Raw genomic sequence first — 18,302 nt, forward strand, 5'->3', positions numbered from 1 at the left:
ACAAGCTTCTGGTTGAATTTTTGACCACTCCTCTTGACAAAATTGGTGCAGTTCAGCTAAATTTGTTGGTTTTCTGACATGGATTTGTTTCTTCAGCATTGTATACACGTTTAAGTCAGGACTTTGGGAAGGCCATTCTCAAACCTTAATTCTAGCCTGATTTAACCATTATTTTACCACTTTTGACGTGTGTTTGGGGTCATTGTCCTGTTGGAACACCCAACTGCGCCCAAGACCCAACCTGCAGGCTGATGATTTTAGGTTGTCCTGAAGAATTTGGAGGTAATCCTCCTTTTTCATTGTCCCATTTACTCTCTGTAAAGCACCAGTTCCATTGGCAGCAAAACAGGCTCAGAGCATAATACTACCACCACCATGCTTGCCCGTATGTGCATGGGCTCTGTACCGAGGATGTCGTTGTGGCTTGTACAGCCCTTTGAGACACTTGTGATTTAGGGCTATATAAATAAACATTGATTGATTGATTGATTGATAGTTTTGGTGTTCCTGGGATTAAAGGCCTCACATTTTCTCCTCCAAACTAATTGCTGGGTATTGTGGCCAAACAGCTCAATTTTTGTTTCATCTGACCACAGAACTTTCCCCCAGAGGGTCTTATCTTTGTCCATGTGATGTCAGATGAAACAAAAATTGAGCTGTTTGGCCACATCGATTGTGTTGCTATCATTTCTGAGTTATTACGTTTCAAATGAGCATCATGAATTACGCTTCACTGCCTCTGGGGGCGGTAGACTGACTGGTACACCTGTGGTATTGATATTATGCATCTCATTATGTGAATCATGAACTATTAAAAGAACTGTTGTAGTCATTGGTGTAAATTGTGTTACAATTACAAGTTCAGAACAGGAAGTGAAAAAATGTGTTAGTAATTGCTATGAATTGGAAATGGGGTAGGATTAACTAAGCTTTGCTTTTTCTTACTCCTTTTCGAATGTGTTGTAAAAAGAAATGAACATATGTAATTATTATATGACGTATTATATTGTATCTGTTTACATGTACAAAATAAACTAAACCATAACATACATATACAGTATATATGTATGTTATGGTTATGGTTTAGTTGGTTGGTTTAGTTTATGTGTATATATTATATACACATAATCATATATATATATATATATATATATATATATATACATATATATATATATATATATATATATATATATATATATATATATATATATATATGAGACAATAGAATGTTTTTTTTTAAAAAGCCTAATTGTTCTGTGTATTTTGTAAAGTTTGTGTTTGGAAATATGCCGATCGATTGGACACCGATCAGTATCTGCCGATTTTTGTGAGAAAGTATGTGATTGACCAATGCTCAGTTATTACCCGTGTTGGTATCAGCCGATCTCACTCATGGATGATCGGTATTGGACTTGGCAGCGTAAAACCCTGATTGGTACATCCCTAGTTGCGTTAGGTTTTTGAATTTGAATAACATTTTTGTTGTATTCATCAACTAAATAAGGGCCATTTTACAAAATAATTTAAAGACTATGACATTTTCTAGTCAATGTATTGGCAATAACAGACGTACGTGTATTTACTTGGTATTGGATCGAAAGGGACAAGCAGTAGAAAATGGATGGATGGATGGATGGATTGACACCAGAAAGCCCGCTCCATACCAGTTTTGTTCATACCTTACGACTGTGAATCATTTTGTACAAATGAGTTGTTTTTTTAAGCTAATGCAAAATGCTAGTAGAAAGACGTCAATGTTACGACATCCTATTTCAGAATAAACAATGTCTGTTTATATGAATGTACTCTATATTACAGTGTATAAATATAATATTGTACATGGTAATTGGGTTTTGTTATATATTGTATATATTATATAATATAATGATATGGTATATCAGGATATATTATATACTGTATATATATTATGTAAATATTACATATATGTTATATTTAATATTGTTACTATGGTACATTTTCAGTCTACACTATACCTTTTGTTTTCGCCCTCTTTTAGTGCCTTTGTCCTATCCTTTCCATCCTTTGCAACTGAGCTACTTTGTGGAACAACTTCTCTTGTGGATCAATAAAGTTTTTCTAAGTCTAAGTCTGATCAGGTTAGTGTTTGGCGTGATCTTTGTAAAAGCATGTTACACAACTCTGAACTTTACTCAAAATTTCCTAAATTTGGCGGATATCAGAGCGCTAGCTACAAAAATGGCAACAGGATATACAGTACTGTTCTACATGCCAATGTAGCATTGGAATTAAGGTAAAAGTTGCTTTGATGGAATTTTTCAACTTGACAGCCTTGTTTTTTAATGCACAAAACCCAACTCATTGTGATTTAGTGGTTGCAATAAGTGCGACACGACAGGGATTTAAGGCCTCCATGTCTCTGCACAAAGTCCTGGGATGATTAGGGATGAATGCATAGGATTTATGGATGGTGTTGGAGCTTACATGGGGCAAGGACAAAGCCATTGAATTATGTCATATGTCACGCACACACACAGTGGTGCTGCAGGACATGCATATAAGAGGCTTAAGCGCGTGAAGGACACAAACGAGTGAGGTACAAGGTGTAGTGCATGGAGATTTGACATTCACAAACAAATCGAGTCTTTTGAACGGCTCTTTTAAGTGAATGATAAAAAACGATTCCCGGTTGTGAGTGGTTCATTTGGGAGACGTTTTTAATGCACATGCAAATTTAGCATCGGCAATTGCCCACTCTGCACATGGGTGCCACCCGACTGGCAACTGGACTAGAAAATGACTCAAGAGTTAAGGAAACAGCATTTAGGTGACCTTTTTTATAAAAATTAAAATATTTTTACATATAAATATATATAGACGAGGTTACTGTGGTTTATCCGTTAACAGTGCTCAATACCGGGGTAGAGCGGAATATACGTTAGGTCAGGAAAAAACACAGAGGCTATTTCATCCCTTCAAGCCTGTTTCACAGGTTTCCCTGCTCTTCAGGGGAGTTTATAATCTTTCACAGGTTTCCCTACTCTTCAGGGGAGTTTATAAACTCCACCTATAAACATTCGCAGGTTACCCTGATCTTCAGGTGGTTTATAAACTCCCCTGAAGAGCAGGGAAACCTGCGAAACAGGCTTGTAGGGATGAAATAGCCTCTGTTTTTTCCTGACCTAACGTATATAAATATATCCAGCCATCCCATCCATTTTCTACCGCTTATTCCCTTCGGGGTCGCGGGGGGCGCTGGAGCCTATCTCAGCTACAATCGAGCGGAAGGCGGGGTACACCCTGGACAAGTCGCCACCTCATCGCAGGGCCAACACAGATAGACAGACAACATTCACACTCACATTCACACACTAGGGACAATTTAGTGTTGCCAATCAACCTATCCCCAGGTGCATGTCTTTGGAGGTGGGAGGAAGCCGGAGTACCCGGAGGGAACCCACGCAGTCACAGGGAGGACATGCAAACTCCACACAGAAAGATCCCGAGCCCGGGATTGAACTCACGACTACTCAGGACCTTCGTATTGTGAGGCAGACGCACTAACCCCTCTTCCACCGTGCTGCCTCCCATATATATATTTACATTTTTTTAAACTATTAATTTTTGTAATTGTATTTTTATTTGGATTTACTGTTCAGGTTCATAATCCTAAAGGCTGGTTGTTCAAGCGTGCACACCCCATTTTTATTGTTGTTTTCTTTATTCTTTCTATATCTATGAATGCATTTTTTTTTACTATCATTTGTGTATTGTTTTCTATATTGTTGAAATGCTACACATTTTTTTAGGTGCGGGGACATTAAAACTAGTGATGTCACTGCCAAACCATATATATGGCACCGCCTCAATGTTTACATTGAAAACGCAACAACAACAAAATTATAGCAAATATTTCAGAACAATGCCTACCAATTGAGTAATGTTTATGTATATTAAAATATTCTGATCTACATCTTGATACTAGTGATTGTTTTCTTGATTTAAAAAAAACACGTTAAAAAACTATAATAACGAGCCAGTCTTTTTAACAGCTCTTTGAAAGGAATTCAAGATTTGACTCTTCAAAAAACTAATTTCTAGTAGTGCACAATTATTATTTTTTTACATGCAGAAGCATCTTAAAATTGTTTGTGTGGTTGCAGAAATTGTGTTCATTATTATGTTGGTCTCTTATCTAAGTCAATCTAAACTTGGGTAAAACTATATAATAAATTCGCACACAGAAATCATTTAAATGTATAATTTAGACATATAACACGTGGTTTATTTACAAAATGAAAGTAACACAGTAATCTTTGCTGTTCAGCTGATTTCAACTGAGTTTTAATGCGGGGACAGCCCAGCTCTTCATGTCCTGTTTGGTGTGGTAAATAAATAAAAAAACATCTGAGGAAAAGCATCACCGTGAGATTATTTGTGAAGCTCTCACTCAAGCGCTGCTGCCAACAGTCCTGGTTTTTGCTTCACGTCACCTACTCCTCATCCATTATTTTCAACTCTGTGCTGCTGAAGGACGGAGGGATCAGACCAGCAGCTGCGACTCTGTGCTCATTTATCAGGAAGTTGAAGGTGGCACATGCGTTTGGCTGGAGGAAAACAACGCAACAGAAGGACAGCATAAAAAAGTTTGTACATAATTGGTATATTTCCATTTGTATATGATAACAGTTTATATCAGGTGTGTCCAAACCTTTTCTACTGAAGGCCACACACTTAAAAATGAAGGCATGCGGGGGCCATTTCAATATTTTTCAATTTCAAAACCTATACATCATATTGTAGAGACTTTTTTTTTAACCTTCAGGGCTCCCCACAAGTTTGGAAGGATTTCAGTCATAAAATTGTTAAAAATAAGTCATACATAATTATTTTTTTTAAACGCCTAAATCTCTACATCAACTTCAGATCTATCTGTCCATATAAAGTTTTATTTATTTATATATATATATATATATATATATATATATATATATATATATATATATATATATATATATATATATATATATATATATATATATATATATATATATATATATATATATATATATATATATATATATATATATATATATATATATATAATTTATATATACACATATATATACAGTTGCGATCAAAAGTTTACATACACTTGTAAAGAACATAATGTCATGCCTGTCTTGAGTTTCCAATAATTTCTACAACTCTTATTTTTTTGTGATAGAGTGATTGGAGCACATACTTGTTGGTCACAAAAAACATTCATGAAGTTTGGTTCTTTTATGAATTTATTATGGGTCTACTGAAAATGTGACCAAATCTGCCGGGTCAAAAGTATACATACAGCAATGTTAATATTTGGTTACATGTCCCTTGGCATGTTTCACTGCAATAAGGCACTTTTGGTAGCCATCCACAAGCTTCTGGTGTAATTTTTGACCACTCCTCTTGACAAAATTGGTGCAGTTCAGTTAAATGTGTTGGTTTTCTGACATGGTCTTGTTTCTTCAGCATTGTCCACACGTTTAAGTCAGGACTTTGGGAAGGCCATTCTCAAACCTTAATTCTAGCCTGATTTAGCCATTCCTTTACCACTTTTGACGTGTGTTTGGGGTCATTGTCCTGTCGGAACACCCAACTGCGCCCAAGACCCAACCTCCGGGCTGATGATTTTAGGTTGTCCTGAAGAATTTGGAGGTAATCCTCCTTTTTCATTGTCCCGTTTACTCTCTTTAAAGCACCAGTTCCATTGGCAGCAAAACAGGCCCAGAGCATAACACTACCACCACCATGCTTGACGATAGGGATAGTGTTCCTGGCATTAAAGGCCTCACCTTTTCTCCTTTTAACATATTGCTGGGTATTGTGGCCAAACAGCTCAATTTTTGTTTCATCTGACATCACATAGACAAAGATAAGACCTTCTGGAGGAAAGTTCTGTGGTCAGATGAAACAACAATGGAGCTGTTTGGCCACAATACCCAGCAATATGTTTGGAGGAGCAAAGGTGAGGCCTTTAATCCCAGGAACACCATCCCTATCGTCAAGCATGGTGGTGGTAGTATTATGCTCTGGGCCTGTTTTGCTGCCAATGGAACTGGTGCTTTACAAAGAGTAAATGGGACAATGAAAAAAATAAGAGTTGTAGAAATTATTGGAAACTAAAGACAGCTATGACGTTATGTTCTTTACAAGTGTATGTAAACTTTAGACCACGACTGTAAATACATTTATATTAGCTTAAACTACCTTTCTCTTCAACTTTCGCTTACTTTTGCCGGGTGTCAACTCCGTTTAGGTACGCGACCAGCTGACGCGCTTCTGACAGGCGAATTAGAACTTATCTTGAAGGTGTGGTGGCATGAATATAGATCGTTTACATGTAGGGGAAACCCTGATATATACATACAGTGGGTACGGAAAGTATTCAGACCCCTTTACATTTTTCACTCATTGTCTCATTGCAGCCATTTGCTAAAATTAAAAAAGTTCCTTTTATTTCTCATCAATGTACACTCAGCACCCCATCTTGACAGAAAAAAACAGACATGAAGACATTTTTGCAAATGAATTAAAAATAAAAATATCAAAAATACATGTATATAAGTATTCAGACCTTTTGCTCAATACTTTGATGTTGCACCTTTGGCAGTAATTACAAGTCTTTTTGAATACAATTCCATAAGCTTGGCACATCTATCTTTGGGCAGTTTCGCCCATTCTTCTTTGCAGCACCTGTCAAGCTCCATCAGGTTAGATGAGAAGCGTTGGTTTTCAACCAGAATGTGTCTGTACATTGCTGAATTTATCTTTCCCTCTATCCTGACTAGTCTCGTAGTTCCTGCCACTGAAAAACATCCCCACAGCATGATGCTGCCACCACCATGCTTCAGGGATGTAGGGATGGTATCGCTCTGGTTATGAGCGGTGCTTGCTTTCCTCCAAACATGATGCCTGACATTCACGGCAAAGAGTTCAATCTTTGTCTCATCAGACCAGATAATTTTATTTCTCATGGTCTGAGAGTCTTTCAGGTGCATTTTGGCAACATTTTTTCTAAGAAATGGCTTCCTTCTGGCCACTCTACCATACAGGCCTGATTGGTGGATTGATGCAGAGATGGCTGTCCTTCTGGAAGGTTCTCCTCTCTCCACAGAGGAATGCTGTAGCTCTGACAGAGTGACCATCGGGTTCTTGGTCACCTCCCTGACTAGACTATGATGAATGCAGCAATATAAACAGACACCCTGAATGAAAACCAACACTTCCCATCCAACCTGATGTAGCTTGAGAGGTGCTGCAAAAAGGAATGGGCGAAACTGCCCAAAGACAGGTGTGCCTAGCTTGTGGCATAGTATTCAAAAAGACTTGAGGCTGGAATTGCTGCCAAAGTTGCATCAACAAAGTATTGAGTACATGTGATTTTTTTATTTTTTTTTATTTTTAATAAATTTGCAAAAAATTCTACATTAGTTTTTTTCTGCCAAGATGGGGTGTTGAATGTACATTAATGAGAAATAAAATTAACTTTTATGATTTTTCAGCAAATGGCTGCAGTGAAACAGAGTGAAACATTTAAAGGGGTCTGAATACTTACCAACTGTATATATACGTATATATTATATATAAGACATACATTGTATTTTATTATTGTAATTTTGACGTTTGACATTTTAATACTTTTTGATGTTTTTTTTAATTAGTTTTATGTCCTTTATGTCATTGAAAACTGAGTTTTTACAGAAAACAGAAAATATACAATATTTTACCCCAAAAGTATATTTGATATGAAGTAATTGGAGCCTTCAATAGGTCAATTAATTCATGACAATATAGATTTTGATTCGTTATTTTTTGAGCAATGACAATTTTAAAGGGGAACAAAAATGTTTCCTATCGTTGACAGTCATTATGAGAGACAAGATCACACGTCTTTTTTTTTAATTTTTTTTTTTACAATTCTAAAGATGATAAAAAAAACGTTTGCTAAATGCGGCTAATGGGAGTCACCGTTGAAGCCTTCAAAACCCTCTAAAATAACTTCAAAACCATCAACCTGTTGTATACACATTGCCAGTATATATAGAATACCAAAAATGATTCCCGGGTTCGGCCAGCACTGCTGCCCACTGCTCCCCTCACCTCCCAGGGGGTGATTAAGGGTGATGGGTCAAATTCTGAGATTAATTTCGCCACACCTAGTGTGTGTGTGACAATCATTGGTACTTTAACTTTAACTTTATAATTTACTGGCAATGTGAACATACACGTTCATAACAATATGTAATGTTTAATATTTACCGTATTTTGGTCAGTTTATGCATTACCGGAACGTCTTTACTTTGCTCTTTTATTTCCGTTTCCATAGCAGCGCACTTCCGACTTCCAGGCAACAAATGTGTGTTTCTACTTCCGGAAACAAAAGCGAGTGTGTTGTAATCATGGCAGACTTGGTAACAGACAACAAAGACAACCATTTTTGGAGAAATGAGTATTGATAACCTTATCTTTTTGAACCTGAATATACGGAGGATGAACTGCTGGTTATAGCAATGAGCACGAAGAGAGAGTGAAACATTGGAGCAGATGGAAGCTGAGGGAGTGAGGTCGGCGTGACTTGCAGGTGTAAATGTGGAACTTGGAGGCATGCTATGCCGACATATATGGCGTGCTAACGCAAAGTCAACTTGAAAAAACTTCCCCAGTCAGCTGGACTAAACAGATACTGTCCCTTGAGTGAGTCGCTGTAATAATGATCATGGTACATGCAGAAAATCATGCGTGTTCTTACGACTACATACACTGTCGAGCTAGCTTTGTACAAACAAAACATAAAATGTGGTGTAATACTTTACAGGTACTGTAATATGATTGTTCATGTTTTCAGTCAGTACAGATTGGTGTCCTATCGCAGTGTGTTGTGCATTATAAACTCAAAAGCGATTCAGCTATTGACGCAAAAGTTGTCTTACCTCTTGCCGTAGCTAGCTTGCGGCTAATGCTGAAGTATGCCGCCACAAGAATACGTATTTCTACACTAGATAGAACAATTCCTCAGAGTTTGTTTGCTCTTACCAAAACAATGTCGCTGCAGCTTGGTTATTACACAGGTTACAGAACATAAATGAAGTATTGTTGTCGATTTTTGGATGCATTTTCAGAGTGATTTAGAGGCAGAATGGATTGCTCCTCTTTGCTGCATTGCCAGCCACCAAGAACGAGACGATTTTTACAAAATAGAATGGAAAAAAAACACTTTTGTCTTCTTGTCTCTCATAATGATTGTGAACGATAGGCAATATTCCTAGAAAGTGCAGTTCCCCTTTAAAGAAAAAACAGCTAGCATGGCAGCTTTATGTTATAAGAATCAACATTGCAACTTTTTCCCATTACATTTCACCGGTTTGCTCTTTCATTACACTTTGTTGAGTGTCCTGTATTTCTACTCAATTCCCACAAACTCCTGTTCATTTTCATGTGAAGTATAAATGGATATCCCAAATTTGCAGGCTTAAGTGACAGTTACCGTGTCTTGCACCTCCACGGCAATGCCTTTGCTCTTGAGAAGAGCCAGGACTGAAGGATGAATGCGTTCAAGCCGTGCCCCCGTGCCCAGCACCAGAATCTCTGCACAATAATACCACACATAAGATGCACGCCTTTTTTGTTTTACAAAATATTAAATAAATAACTTCAATTTATACCTATATGGGGTACAAGCATGTGGAAAAGTGACACACTTTCTTCTGTGATGTCTTTAAAACTCCCAACCTGCAAAGTGACATGTAGTAAAAAGAAGAAAAGTGAAAACAATAACAGTAGTAATATTAATATTGAAGTGTACCTTCCATTGCAGGATGGCAGGGGGTAGTACAGCACAAGGCCCAAACACTCTGTTGCCATCAATGTCGAATCCCTGGGTACTGTAGCTGTGGATCATGATGCCGCTGCCAGGTTCCTTCTTCATGATGGACACTGACGTACGCTGGTACATCTCATCATCGCTCGGGCCCAAACGATGACCGCGGGACAAAAATTGACTGGGAGAAAAATGAAATGTAAACAAGAATGTCTTCTGTAATCTTTACAAAAACAGGCTGCCATGTGTAGTGTTTTAAAAGCCAAAAGAGACTGAGCCAACTTGCCAAATACCAGATTTCCTTTTGCGTAACTGTGACTATTTACTTGAACTAGAGGCTCCAGGACCCCCCGCAACCCCAAAATTGATAAGCGGTAGAAAATGGATGGATGGATAGAGTAGGATTGTAATACTGGACCTGTTTTTGCAAACTACAGGGGAATGTAGTTACTGAAAACTCCACCAGGTGGAGCCAGAGATAAAGCAGGGCCTTTAATAAATATTTATAAAATATCTAAATTAAATTTAAAAAATATGAATGGACACCTTTCACTCAATTAATAACAACAGATTAATGTATACGTTCATTAACAATACAAAACTAAAACTAAAAATAATAGAAAAATAGTCAGCAGCACAAGCATGTTGCCAGGTGTTGCGATCAAACCGGCCAGAAGCCCATCCATCCATCCATTTTCTACCGTTTGTCCCTTTTGGGGTCACTGGGGCGCTGGAGCCTATCTCAGCTGCATTCGGGCAGAAGGCGGGGTACACCCTGGACAAGTCGCCACCTCATCACAGGGCCAACACAGACAAACAGACAATATTCACACTCATATTCACACACTAGGGCCAATTTAGTGTTGCCAATCAACCTATCCCCAGGTGCATGTCTTTGGAGGTGGGAGGAAGCCGGAGTACCCGGAGGGAACCCACACAGAAGCATTTTATTTATATTAAATTTGGTCATCATATAAAACAGGTGTCTAAACCTTTTCCGCACAGGGCCGCATACTGAGAAATGAAAGAATGAGGAGGGCCACTTTGATGCATTTTATACATTAAAGATGCTACAACCAACTCGGTGCACATCCTATATGCTAGGTTATTTGAAAACCAACATTTGTATCCTAGCGTTCGTGTTATAGGTGACAAAACAAATAGTTGCTAGTCTTATATCAAATATACCTCATTATTAATGAATTCATTTAATTTTTTGACATGTCGAGGGACTACTAAGAAACTGGCTGTGGGCCAAAAATGGCTCCTGGGCCACACTTTGGACACCATGTATACATCTGAAAGATCCTCCTCAATTCCAAATAAACATACAATTGAATAGTATATCATTGTTGAATGTCAACTGAACGTATCTGCAGTATCCTTTTTGTAAAAGAGTTGGCAAAAGTAAATAACAAATTAAACCTAAATCTTGGCTGACGGGCTGTGTTGTAATCGAAGAACATAGGAAAGTCAGTCTTTAAATGCCTCCCATTTGAGTCTAATTCTACCGCAAAGTTGACTTAAACATGGTAAATTCTTGATTGAGATATACCTGGTAAAAGTCGGCGCCTTTACGGAGGAAAAGATTAACCGCTGCGATGATCTCTGAAGGAGGATTCTGGAACAAACCAACGCGGCCATGTTGACAGCAGCAGGGGGACGACAATCTGTGTGACGCTGGCAGTCTGTAAGAGTCTTCCGTTGTTGTGTAAGTAAAAAAGCACACTCGTTGGTATGTATTTTATTCACATGAATTATGGTGTATATTACACTATTTGTAAATGTGATTTAGTGTTGTATCCTTGATTAAAAAAATATATGTAAAAAGGAAGAATAGCTCCGCTTTCGATTAGTAAGCCTAGGGTTGCCTCTGATGAACAAGAGCGCCCCAAGCGGGATGTAATGGTAATGACTAACAGCAGTCATGTGACCACTAGAGCCGTATTGTAAATAGACCACAGGCGCCATGCCTTCGTAACCTCTTTAAAACCCCACGAAAGGTCACTTATTCCCGTTCAGGGACTAATTATCACCCTTCAAGGATTCTCCGCACGGTTCCGCTTCGTCCGGGCGGAAAGTGTTTAAAAAAAACATGTACCGGACTCTGTACGCCTTTCGGTCAGCCGAGCCCAACTCGCTGCACTTCTCTGCCGGAGAAAGCTTCCTAATCCTGGAGAGGAGCAACAAACACTGGTGGCTGGGCTCTCGGTGCAGCTCCGGTGAGACCGGCTATGTCCCCTCCTCATACATCGAAAAAATTCAGGTAAGCAACACTTGGGATCCCCTGATTCTTGAAATCAATGGTGAGGGCATCGGCCATGGTGGTGGTGGGACAGATGGGCCCAAATATATGTCTGTCTACAATTCAGCATGTGTTAATATTGATTGCAACAACCTCTGTATGAAAGGAGCAAAATCGTTAAATAAAAGAGTTTTAAGTCAAAAATCCTTCTGTATGACACAGCTCGTTGCAGTTTTAAAGAGCACAGTACTTCATAAACGCTAGTCAAATATCCTCGGTATGATTAAGATTAAATATTAAAGTACCAATGATTGTCACACACACACTAGATGTGGTGAAATTTGTCCTCTGCATTTGACCCATCCCCTTGGGGAGCAGTGGGCAGCAGCGGCGCCGAGCCCGGGAATCATTTTGGTGATTTAACCCCCAACTCCAACCCTTGATGCTGAGTGCCAAGCAGGGAGGGAACCGGGTCCCATTTTTGACAAGAGCGAATTTATGTTTTTTAAGGGTCTACTGCAAAAAGCCTAGTCAAAGATCCTTTATATGACAGGAGCACTGTGGTGTTATTAAGGAACGACTGCCAAGGACGCTAGTCAAAAATCCTTTATAGGCACATTGCTGCTGTTTTTGTTGTCAAAGACATATTTAGGACATCCATCACAAAGCCTAGTCGAAGATCCTCTACATCAGGGGTGTCAAACTCAAATACAGAGTGGGCCAAAATTTAAAACTGAACAAAGCCGCGGGCCAAGGTTGAACAAATTAACCTTTTAATAGGGACCCAAACAAGTTTTGCATTGAATATTGAACAAGCAAGGCTTATATAACTTCATAGTGACATGCAAAATCGAGTTTCAAATAATAATAATAATAATTAAAAAATATAAATGGCATATCAAATACAATTTAAATAAAAATTGAATGCCTCTTTTCTATTTGCAGCCTTCTGGGGTAAATATCAACATTAACTTTTTACACAGGCTAATACATTTGAAAATAAAATAACAATGAATAGACCAACCATTCAGGACTTTAAACTGCTCAGTTTGCATCACACTGATCTAATCTGATGTGCCCAAGCCAGATACCTGGCATCTTTTCTTGGATGCTAGTTCATTAATGTTGGGGCTCAGGCTTTGAGCTGAGGCAACCTTCATTATCGAACGAAGGTGTTCATCAGTCATTATATCTTGTAGTCCACCCGGACCACAGTCTTGGGGGCGTGCCTTAAAGGCACTGCCTTTAACGTCCTCTACGAGCTGTTGTCACGTCCGCTTTTCATCCATTCCAACAACATGCCGGCCCAGTCACAAGATATGTGCGGCTTCTGTACGCACACACAGGTGAATGCAACGCATACTTGATCAACAGCGATGCAGGTTACACTGAGGGTAGCCGTATAAACAACTTTAACACTGTTAGAAATATACGCCACACTGTGAATCCACACCAAACAAGAATGACAAACACATTTCGGGAGAACATCCGCACCGTAACACAACATAAACACACCAGAACAAATACCCAGAACCCTTTGCAGCACTAACTCTTCCGGGACGCTACAAAATACACCCCCCGCTACCACCAAACCCCGCGCCCCACACACACACCTTGTAGCGTCCCGGAAGAGTTAGTGCTGCAAAGGGTTCTGGGTATTTGTTCTGTTATGTTTATGTTGTGTTACGTGTGGATGTTCTCCCGAAATGTGTTTGTCATTCTTGTTTGGTGTGGGTTCACAGTGTGGCACATATTTGTAACAGTGTTAAAGTTGTTTATACCGCCACCCTCAGTGTAACCTGTATCGCTGTTGATCAAGTATGAATTGCATTCACTTGTGTGTGCGTGCAGAAGCCGCACATATTATGTGACTGGGCCAGCACTCGTTGGACTGGATAAAAAGCGGACGTGACGATTTTCGGGAGGGGCACTGAAATTAGGGAGTCTCCCGGGAGGGTTGGCAAGTATGAGAATTAGAAGTGAATGCCGTGTTACCGCGGCACCGCCGCAGTGTATAATCGGCGGGCCAGCTCTAGTGTTAATTTGATATCGCCTCAAGGGCCAAGTGAAATTACACCCGCGGGCCAGAGTTTGACACCCATGCTCTACACAATATTGGCACGCTGCTGTTTTTGTTTTCAAAGATCTTCAATATGACAGCATCGCTTTTCTGTTTTGAAGTACCTACTGCAAAAATGCTAGTCAAAGATCCTCTACAGTATGTCCATGCTGCTGTGTTTGTATTCAAAAGATCCTGTGTATATGACATGAGCTCTCTGATGTTTTTAAGGACCTACTTAAAAATGTTAATCAAAGATCCTCTATAGCATATTATAATATCTGTAAAATACAAAACCCAAAACCAGTGAAGTTGGCACGATGTGTAAATGGTAAATAAAAACAGAATACAATGATTTGCAAATCCTTTTCAACTTATATTCAATTGAATAGACTACAAAGACAAGATATTTTAATATTCAAACTGAGAAATTTCTTTTTTTTTTTTTGCAAATAATCATTAACTTAGAATTTAATGGCAGCAACACATTGCAAAAAAGTTGGCACAGGGGCATTTTTACCACTGTGTTACATGCAGTGTTGGGACTAACGTGTTACAAAGTTACTGTAACGCCATTAGTTTCGGCGGTAACTAGTAATCTAACGCGTTATTTTTTATACTGTATTCAGTAACTCAGTTACCGTTACTACATGATGCGTTACTGCGTTATTTTACGTAATTTTTTATGTAGTATCGGCTAGAAACAGAAGATCTGAGTGTGTTTTATTGGAGCGCTGCGGTGTCGTCCTTCGATGTCACAAGGAAAAGAAAAGGCGTGCTTTGTGTGGGCGGGGGCGGGGAGGGGCTCCCAGACCGTAGTCGAAGAGCGTAGGGGAGACGTTCCTCCAGGGCCTATGTACTTCGGGGCTAACAACCTTCACTTTACCCGGCAGTGGGTCTTTACAGCTCCGAACTCGAGGGTGACTGACGAGGCCGGTGGTTTGTTGCAACTTAATGACTTTATTGGTGTATTGCACACAGCCATCCACCAAGCTAGAGCCTCTGCACACACTCACTGTTGCCACCCCCTCACCTCTCTCGCCCACTCACTCACTGACGTCACTCACCTCACATGCTGTCATATCTTAAAGGGCCACACACACACACATACGCTACTCTCATAACAACTAACATCATGGCGAAGCCAGAAGTCGAGTTTCTTAATATTCTCACTACTTTTCTTTTGTCGAGCACAAAGAAAAGAACATTTTAGTTATATGTAAGTTGTGTCTTGGATCAAAGATCCCATCTACTTAAAGTTAAAGTTAAAGTGCCAATGATTGTCACACACACACTAGGTGTGGCAAAATTATTCTCTGCATTTGACCCATCACCCTTGATCAACCCCTGGGAGGTGAGGGGAGCAGTGAGCAGCAGCAGTGACCACGCCTAGGAATACTTCCCAAAACAGCAATTCAAATCTGCTGAAACAGCTACAAAAGCAACATGCTTCGACGAAGCTAGTAAAGAGAGACACAGACTCCGATGCCACTTCAGCTCCACCCAAGGATTTTAACGGAGGCACTGCTGACCAGGACAACATTGATTGAGCCGTTACAGTGTATGTGCTAGAAGACATGCAGGCTATTTCTACAGTGGAGTCACTCGCTTTCAGGCAGCTAATTAGCATGATACTGGCGTGAAACAGCAAATGGCAGGGAAAACATGTTCCAAGTACCTGGACAGTGAGTACATAAACATGGAAAGCGAACTAAAGAAAACACTCTAAACTCTGCCTCTGCTCATCATTCAGCACTGAAGGTACACACTCTGTCAATTCTCTTATATACTCTTTCATTCTAGACTTCTAGAGTGTTTGATTATCACATCACTCTGAACGTATAGACTATAAAGTTCACAAGAATAAAGAGGGATCCTAGTGGGCCAGGCCAATCTTTCCTTTTCTCTAAACTAAAACTGGGGAAATGTGTAGAGTGTTCTGGGCTTCAGTACAGTGTTGATCTCATGAATACATTTTATTTCCGAATTCCTTGAGGGAAAAAAATGCCTGGTTAGGCTTTGTGTATGTCATGTGTGCCTTCCTTTGGTGAAGCCAGGTTTACAGCTATATTGTTATTATGCTGTTTGTTACTTATGTATGTTATGTTGCAGCTATTTCAAATAGTTTTGTCAATTTGTTCTGGCGCCCTGTGATGAGGTGGCGACTTGTCCAGGGTGTACCCCGCCTTCCGCCCGATTGTAGCTGAGATAGGCGCCAGCGCCCCCCGCAACCCCGAAGGGAATAAGCGGCAGAAAATGGATGGATGGAATTTGTTCTGGCCTGAAATACATTGGCCCTTTGAAACATATCTTTGTTTTTGTGTGTTGTATGTAGACCACATTGCTTAGCAGAGTTCTGTGATGCAAATGCATGTCAAGTTGATTGTATTATTCTCCAGTGCAATAACAGTACTGAAATGAAGGCTAAAAGGGCATTAATGGGAGCTTTACAAAAAAAGAAGTAGAAGAAGTAACTAAATAGTTACTTTTCACAGTAACGCATTACATTTGGTGTAAGTAACTGAGTTAGTAACTGAGTTACTTTTGAAATAAAGTAACTAGTAACTGTAACTAGTTACTGGTTTTCAGTAACCAACCCAACACTGGTTACATGGCCTTTCCTTCTAACAACACTCAGTAAACGTTTGGGAACTGAGGAGACCAATTTTTTGAAGGTTTTCAGGTGGAATTCTTTCCCATTCTTGCTTGATGTACAGCTTAAGTTGTTCAACAGTCCAGAGTTTCCGTTGTCGTATTTTGCGCTTCATATTGCGCCACACATTTTCAATGGGATACAAGTCTGGACTACAGGCAGGCCAGTCTAGTACCCGCACTCTTTTATTACGAAGACACGCTGTTGTAACACATGCAGAATGTGGCTTGGCATTGTCTTGCTGAAATAAGCAGGGGCGTTGCTTGGATGGCAACATATGTTGCTCCAAACCCTGTATGCACTAATACACCCCCATACCATCACAGATGCTGGCTTTTAAAGTTTGCGCCTATAACAATCCGGATGGTTCTTTTCCTCTTTGGTCCGGAGGACACGACGTCTACAGTTTCCAAAATTAATTTTAAATATGGACTCGTCAGACCACAGAACACTTTTCCATTTTGCATCAGTCCATCTTAGATGAGCTCGAGCCCAGCGAAGCAGGCGGCATTTCTGGGTGTTGTTGATACATGGCTTTCGCTTTGCATAGTGGAGTTTTAACTTGCACTTACAGATGTAGCGATGAACTGTCAGTGGTTTTCTGAAGTGTTCCTGAGCCCATGTGGTGATATCCTTTACACACTGATGTCAGTTTTTCATGCAGTACCGCCTGAGGGATCGAAGGTCACAGGCATTCAATGTTGGTTTTCAGACTTGCTGCTTACGTGCAGTGATTTCTCCAGATTCTCTGAACCTTTTGATGGTATTACAAACCATAGATGGTGAAATCCTTAAATTCCTTGCAATAGCTCATTGAGAAATGTTGTTTTTAAACTGTTAGACAATTTGCTCACGCATTTGTTCACAAAGTGGTGACCCTTGCCCCATCCTTGTTTGTGAATAACTGGGCATTTAATGGAAGCTGCTTTTATACCCAATCATGGCACCCACCTGTTCCTAATTGGCCTGTTCACCTGTGGGATGTTCCAAATAAGTGTTTGATGAGCATTCCTCAACTTTCTCAGTCTTTTTTCCACTTGTGCTAGCTTTTTTGAAACGTGTTGCAGGCATGAAATTTCAAATGAGCTAATATTTGCAAAAAATAACAAAAGTTTTCCAGTTTGAACGTTAAGTATCTTGTCTTTGCAGTCTATTCAATTGAATATAGGTTGAAGAGGATTTGCAAATCATTGTATTCTGTTTTTATTTACGATTTACACAACATGACAACTTCACTGGTTTTGGATTTTGTATATTTGTAAAATAAGATTTTTTTGTTATTTATTATGTTTTAAATATAATTTCTAATTTATTATTTATTGTTATTTATCTGTAAATATTCTAAACAATGTGTTTTTTTTAAGACTTGAGGGCAGGTGCAGCAGCTTGAGAAAACTTAAAAAAATGTCCTCAATTTTCAGTTATGTTTAAACATGTCGTTAATACACTGAGAGAGTAAACACACTCTGAGGGTTAGCAAGCAAAAAATGCCACAAAATGT

At 39.3% G+C, this 18,302-nt stretch overlaps 2 protein-coding genes across 3 annotated transcripts in view; one reads left to right on the top strand and one right to left on the bottom strand.

Moving 5' to 3' along the window:
* Positions 1-4,242: 4,242 nt before the first annotated feature.
* ndufaf3 (NADH:ubiquinone oxidoreductase complex assembly factor) lies at positions 4,243-11,655 on the bottom strand. The gene is made up of 5 exons (XM_062053032.1): positions 11,400-11,655; positions 9,830-10,025; positions 9,690-9,756; positions 9,512-9,612; positions 4,243-4,589 (listed from the first exon to the last, which is right to left on the bottom strand). The coding sequence occupies exons 1-5, from the start codon at positions 11,486-11,488 to the stop codon at positions 4,476-4,478; spliced, it is 567 nt and encodes a 188-aa protein (XP_061909016.1). The 5' UTR covers positions 11,489-11,655; the 3' UTR covers positions 4,243-4,475.
* A 73-nt stretch (positions 11,656-11,728) lies between these two features.
* The window catches only part of LOC133653583 (NCK-interacting protein with SH3 domain-like), a 43,036-nt gene continuing 36,462 nt past the window's right edge, over positions 11,729-18,302 (top strand). Inside the window, exon 1 of one of the 2 annotated variants that reach the window (XR_009826751.1) lies at positions 11,729-12,110. Coding sequence is in view for 1 of the 2 variants with exons in the window: in XM_062053015.1 (XP_061908999.1) it covers positions 11,940-12,110 (171 nt within the window). In the remaining variant the exon portion in view is untranslated. The remainder of the gene's footprint in view (positions 12,111-18,302) is intronic. The other variant, XM_062053015.1, reaches the window with a different exon arrangement.

This window comes from Entelurus aequoreus, linkage group LG01 (assembly GCF_033978785.1).
Source record: "Entelurus aequoreus isolate RoL-2023_Sb linkage group LG01, RoL_Eaeq_v1.1, whole genome shotgun sequence".
Classification (NCBI taxonomy): Eukaryota; Metazoa; Chordata; class Actinopteri; order Syngnathiformes; family Syngnathidae; genus Entelurus; species Entelurus aequoreus.

Coding starts and splice junctions, on each gene's coding strand:
- ndufaf3 (XM_062053032.1), bottom strand. CDS start 11,488: ATGGCCGCGTTGGTTTGTTCCAGAATCCTCCTTCAGAGATCATCGCAG. Junction 9,613..9,689: donor CATGCTTGTACCCCATATAG/GTATAAATTGAA, acceptor ATTATTGTGCAG/AGATTCTGGTGCTGGGCACG. Junction 4,590..9,511: donor CCGTGGAGGTGCAAGACACG/GTAACTGTCACT, acceptor GTTTTCCTCCAG/CCAAACGCATGTGCCACCTT.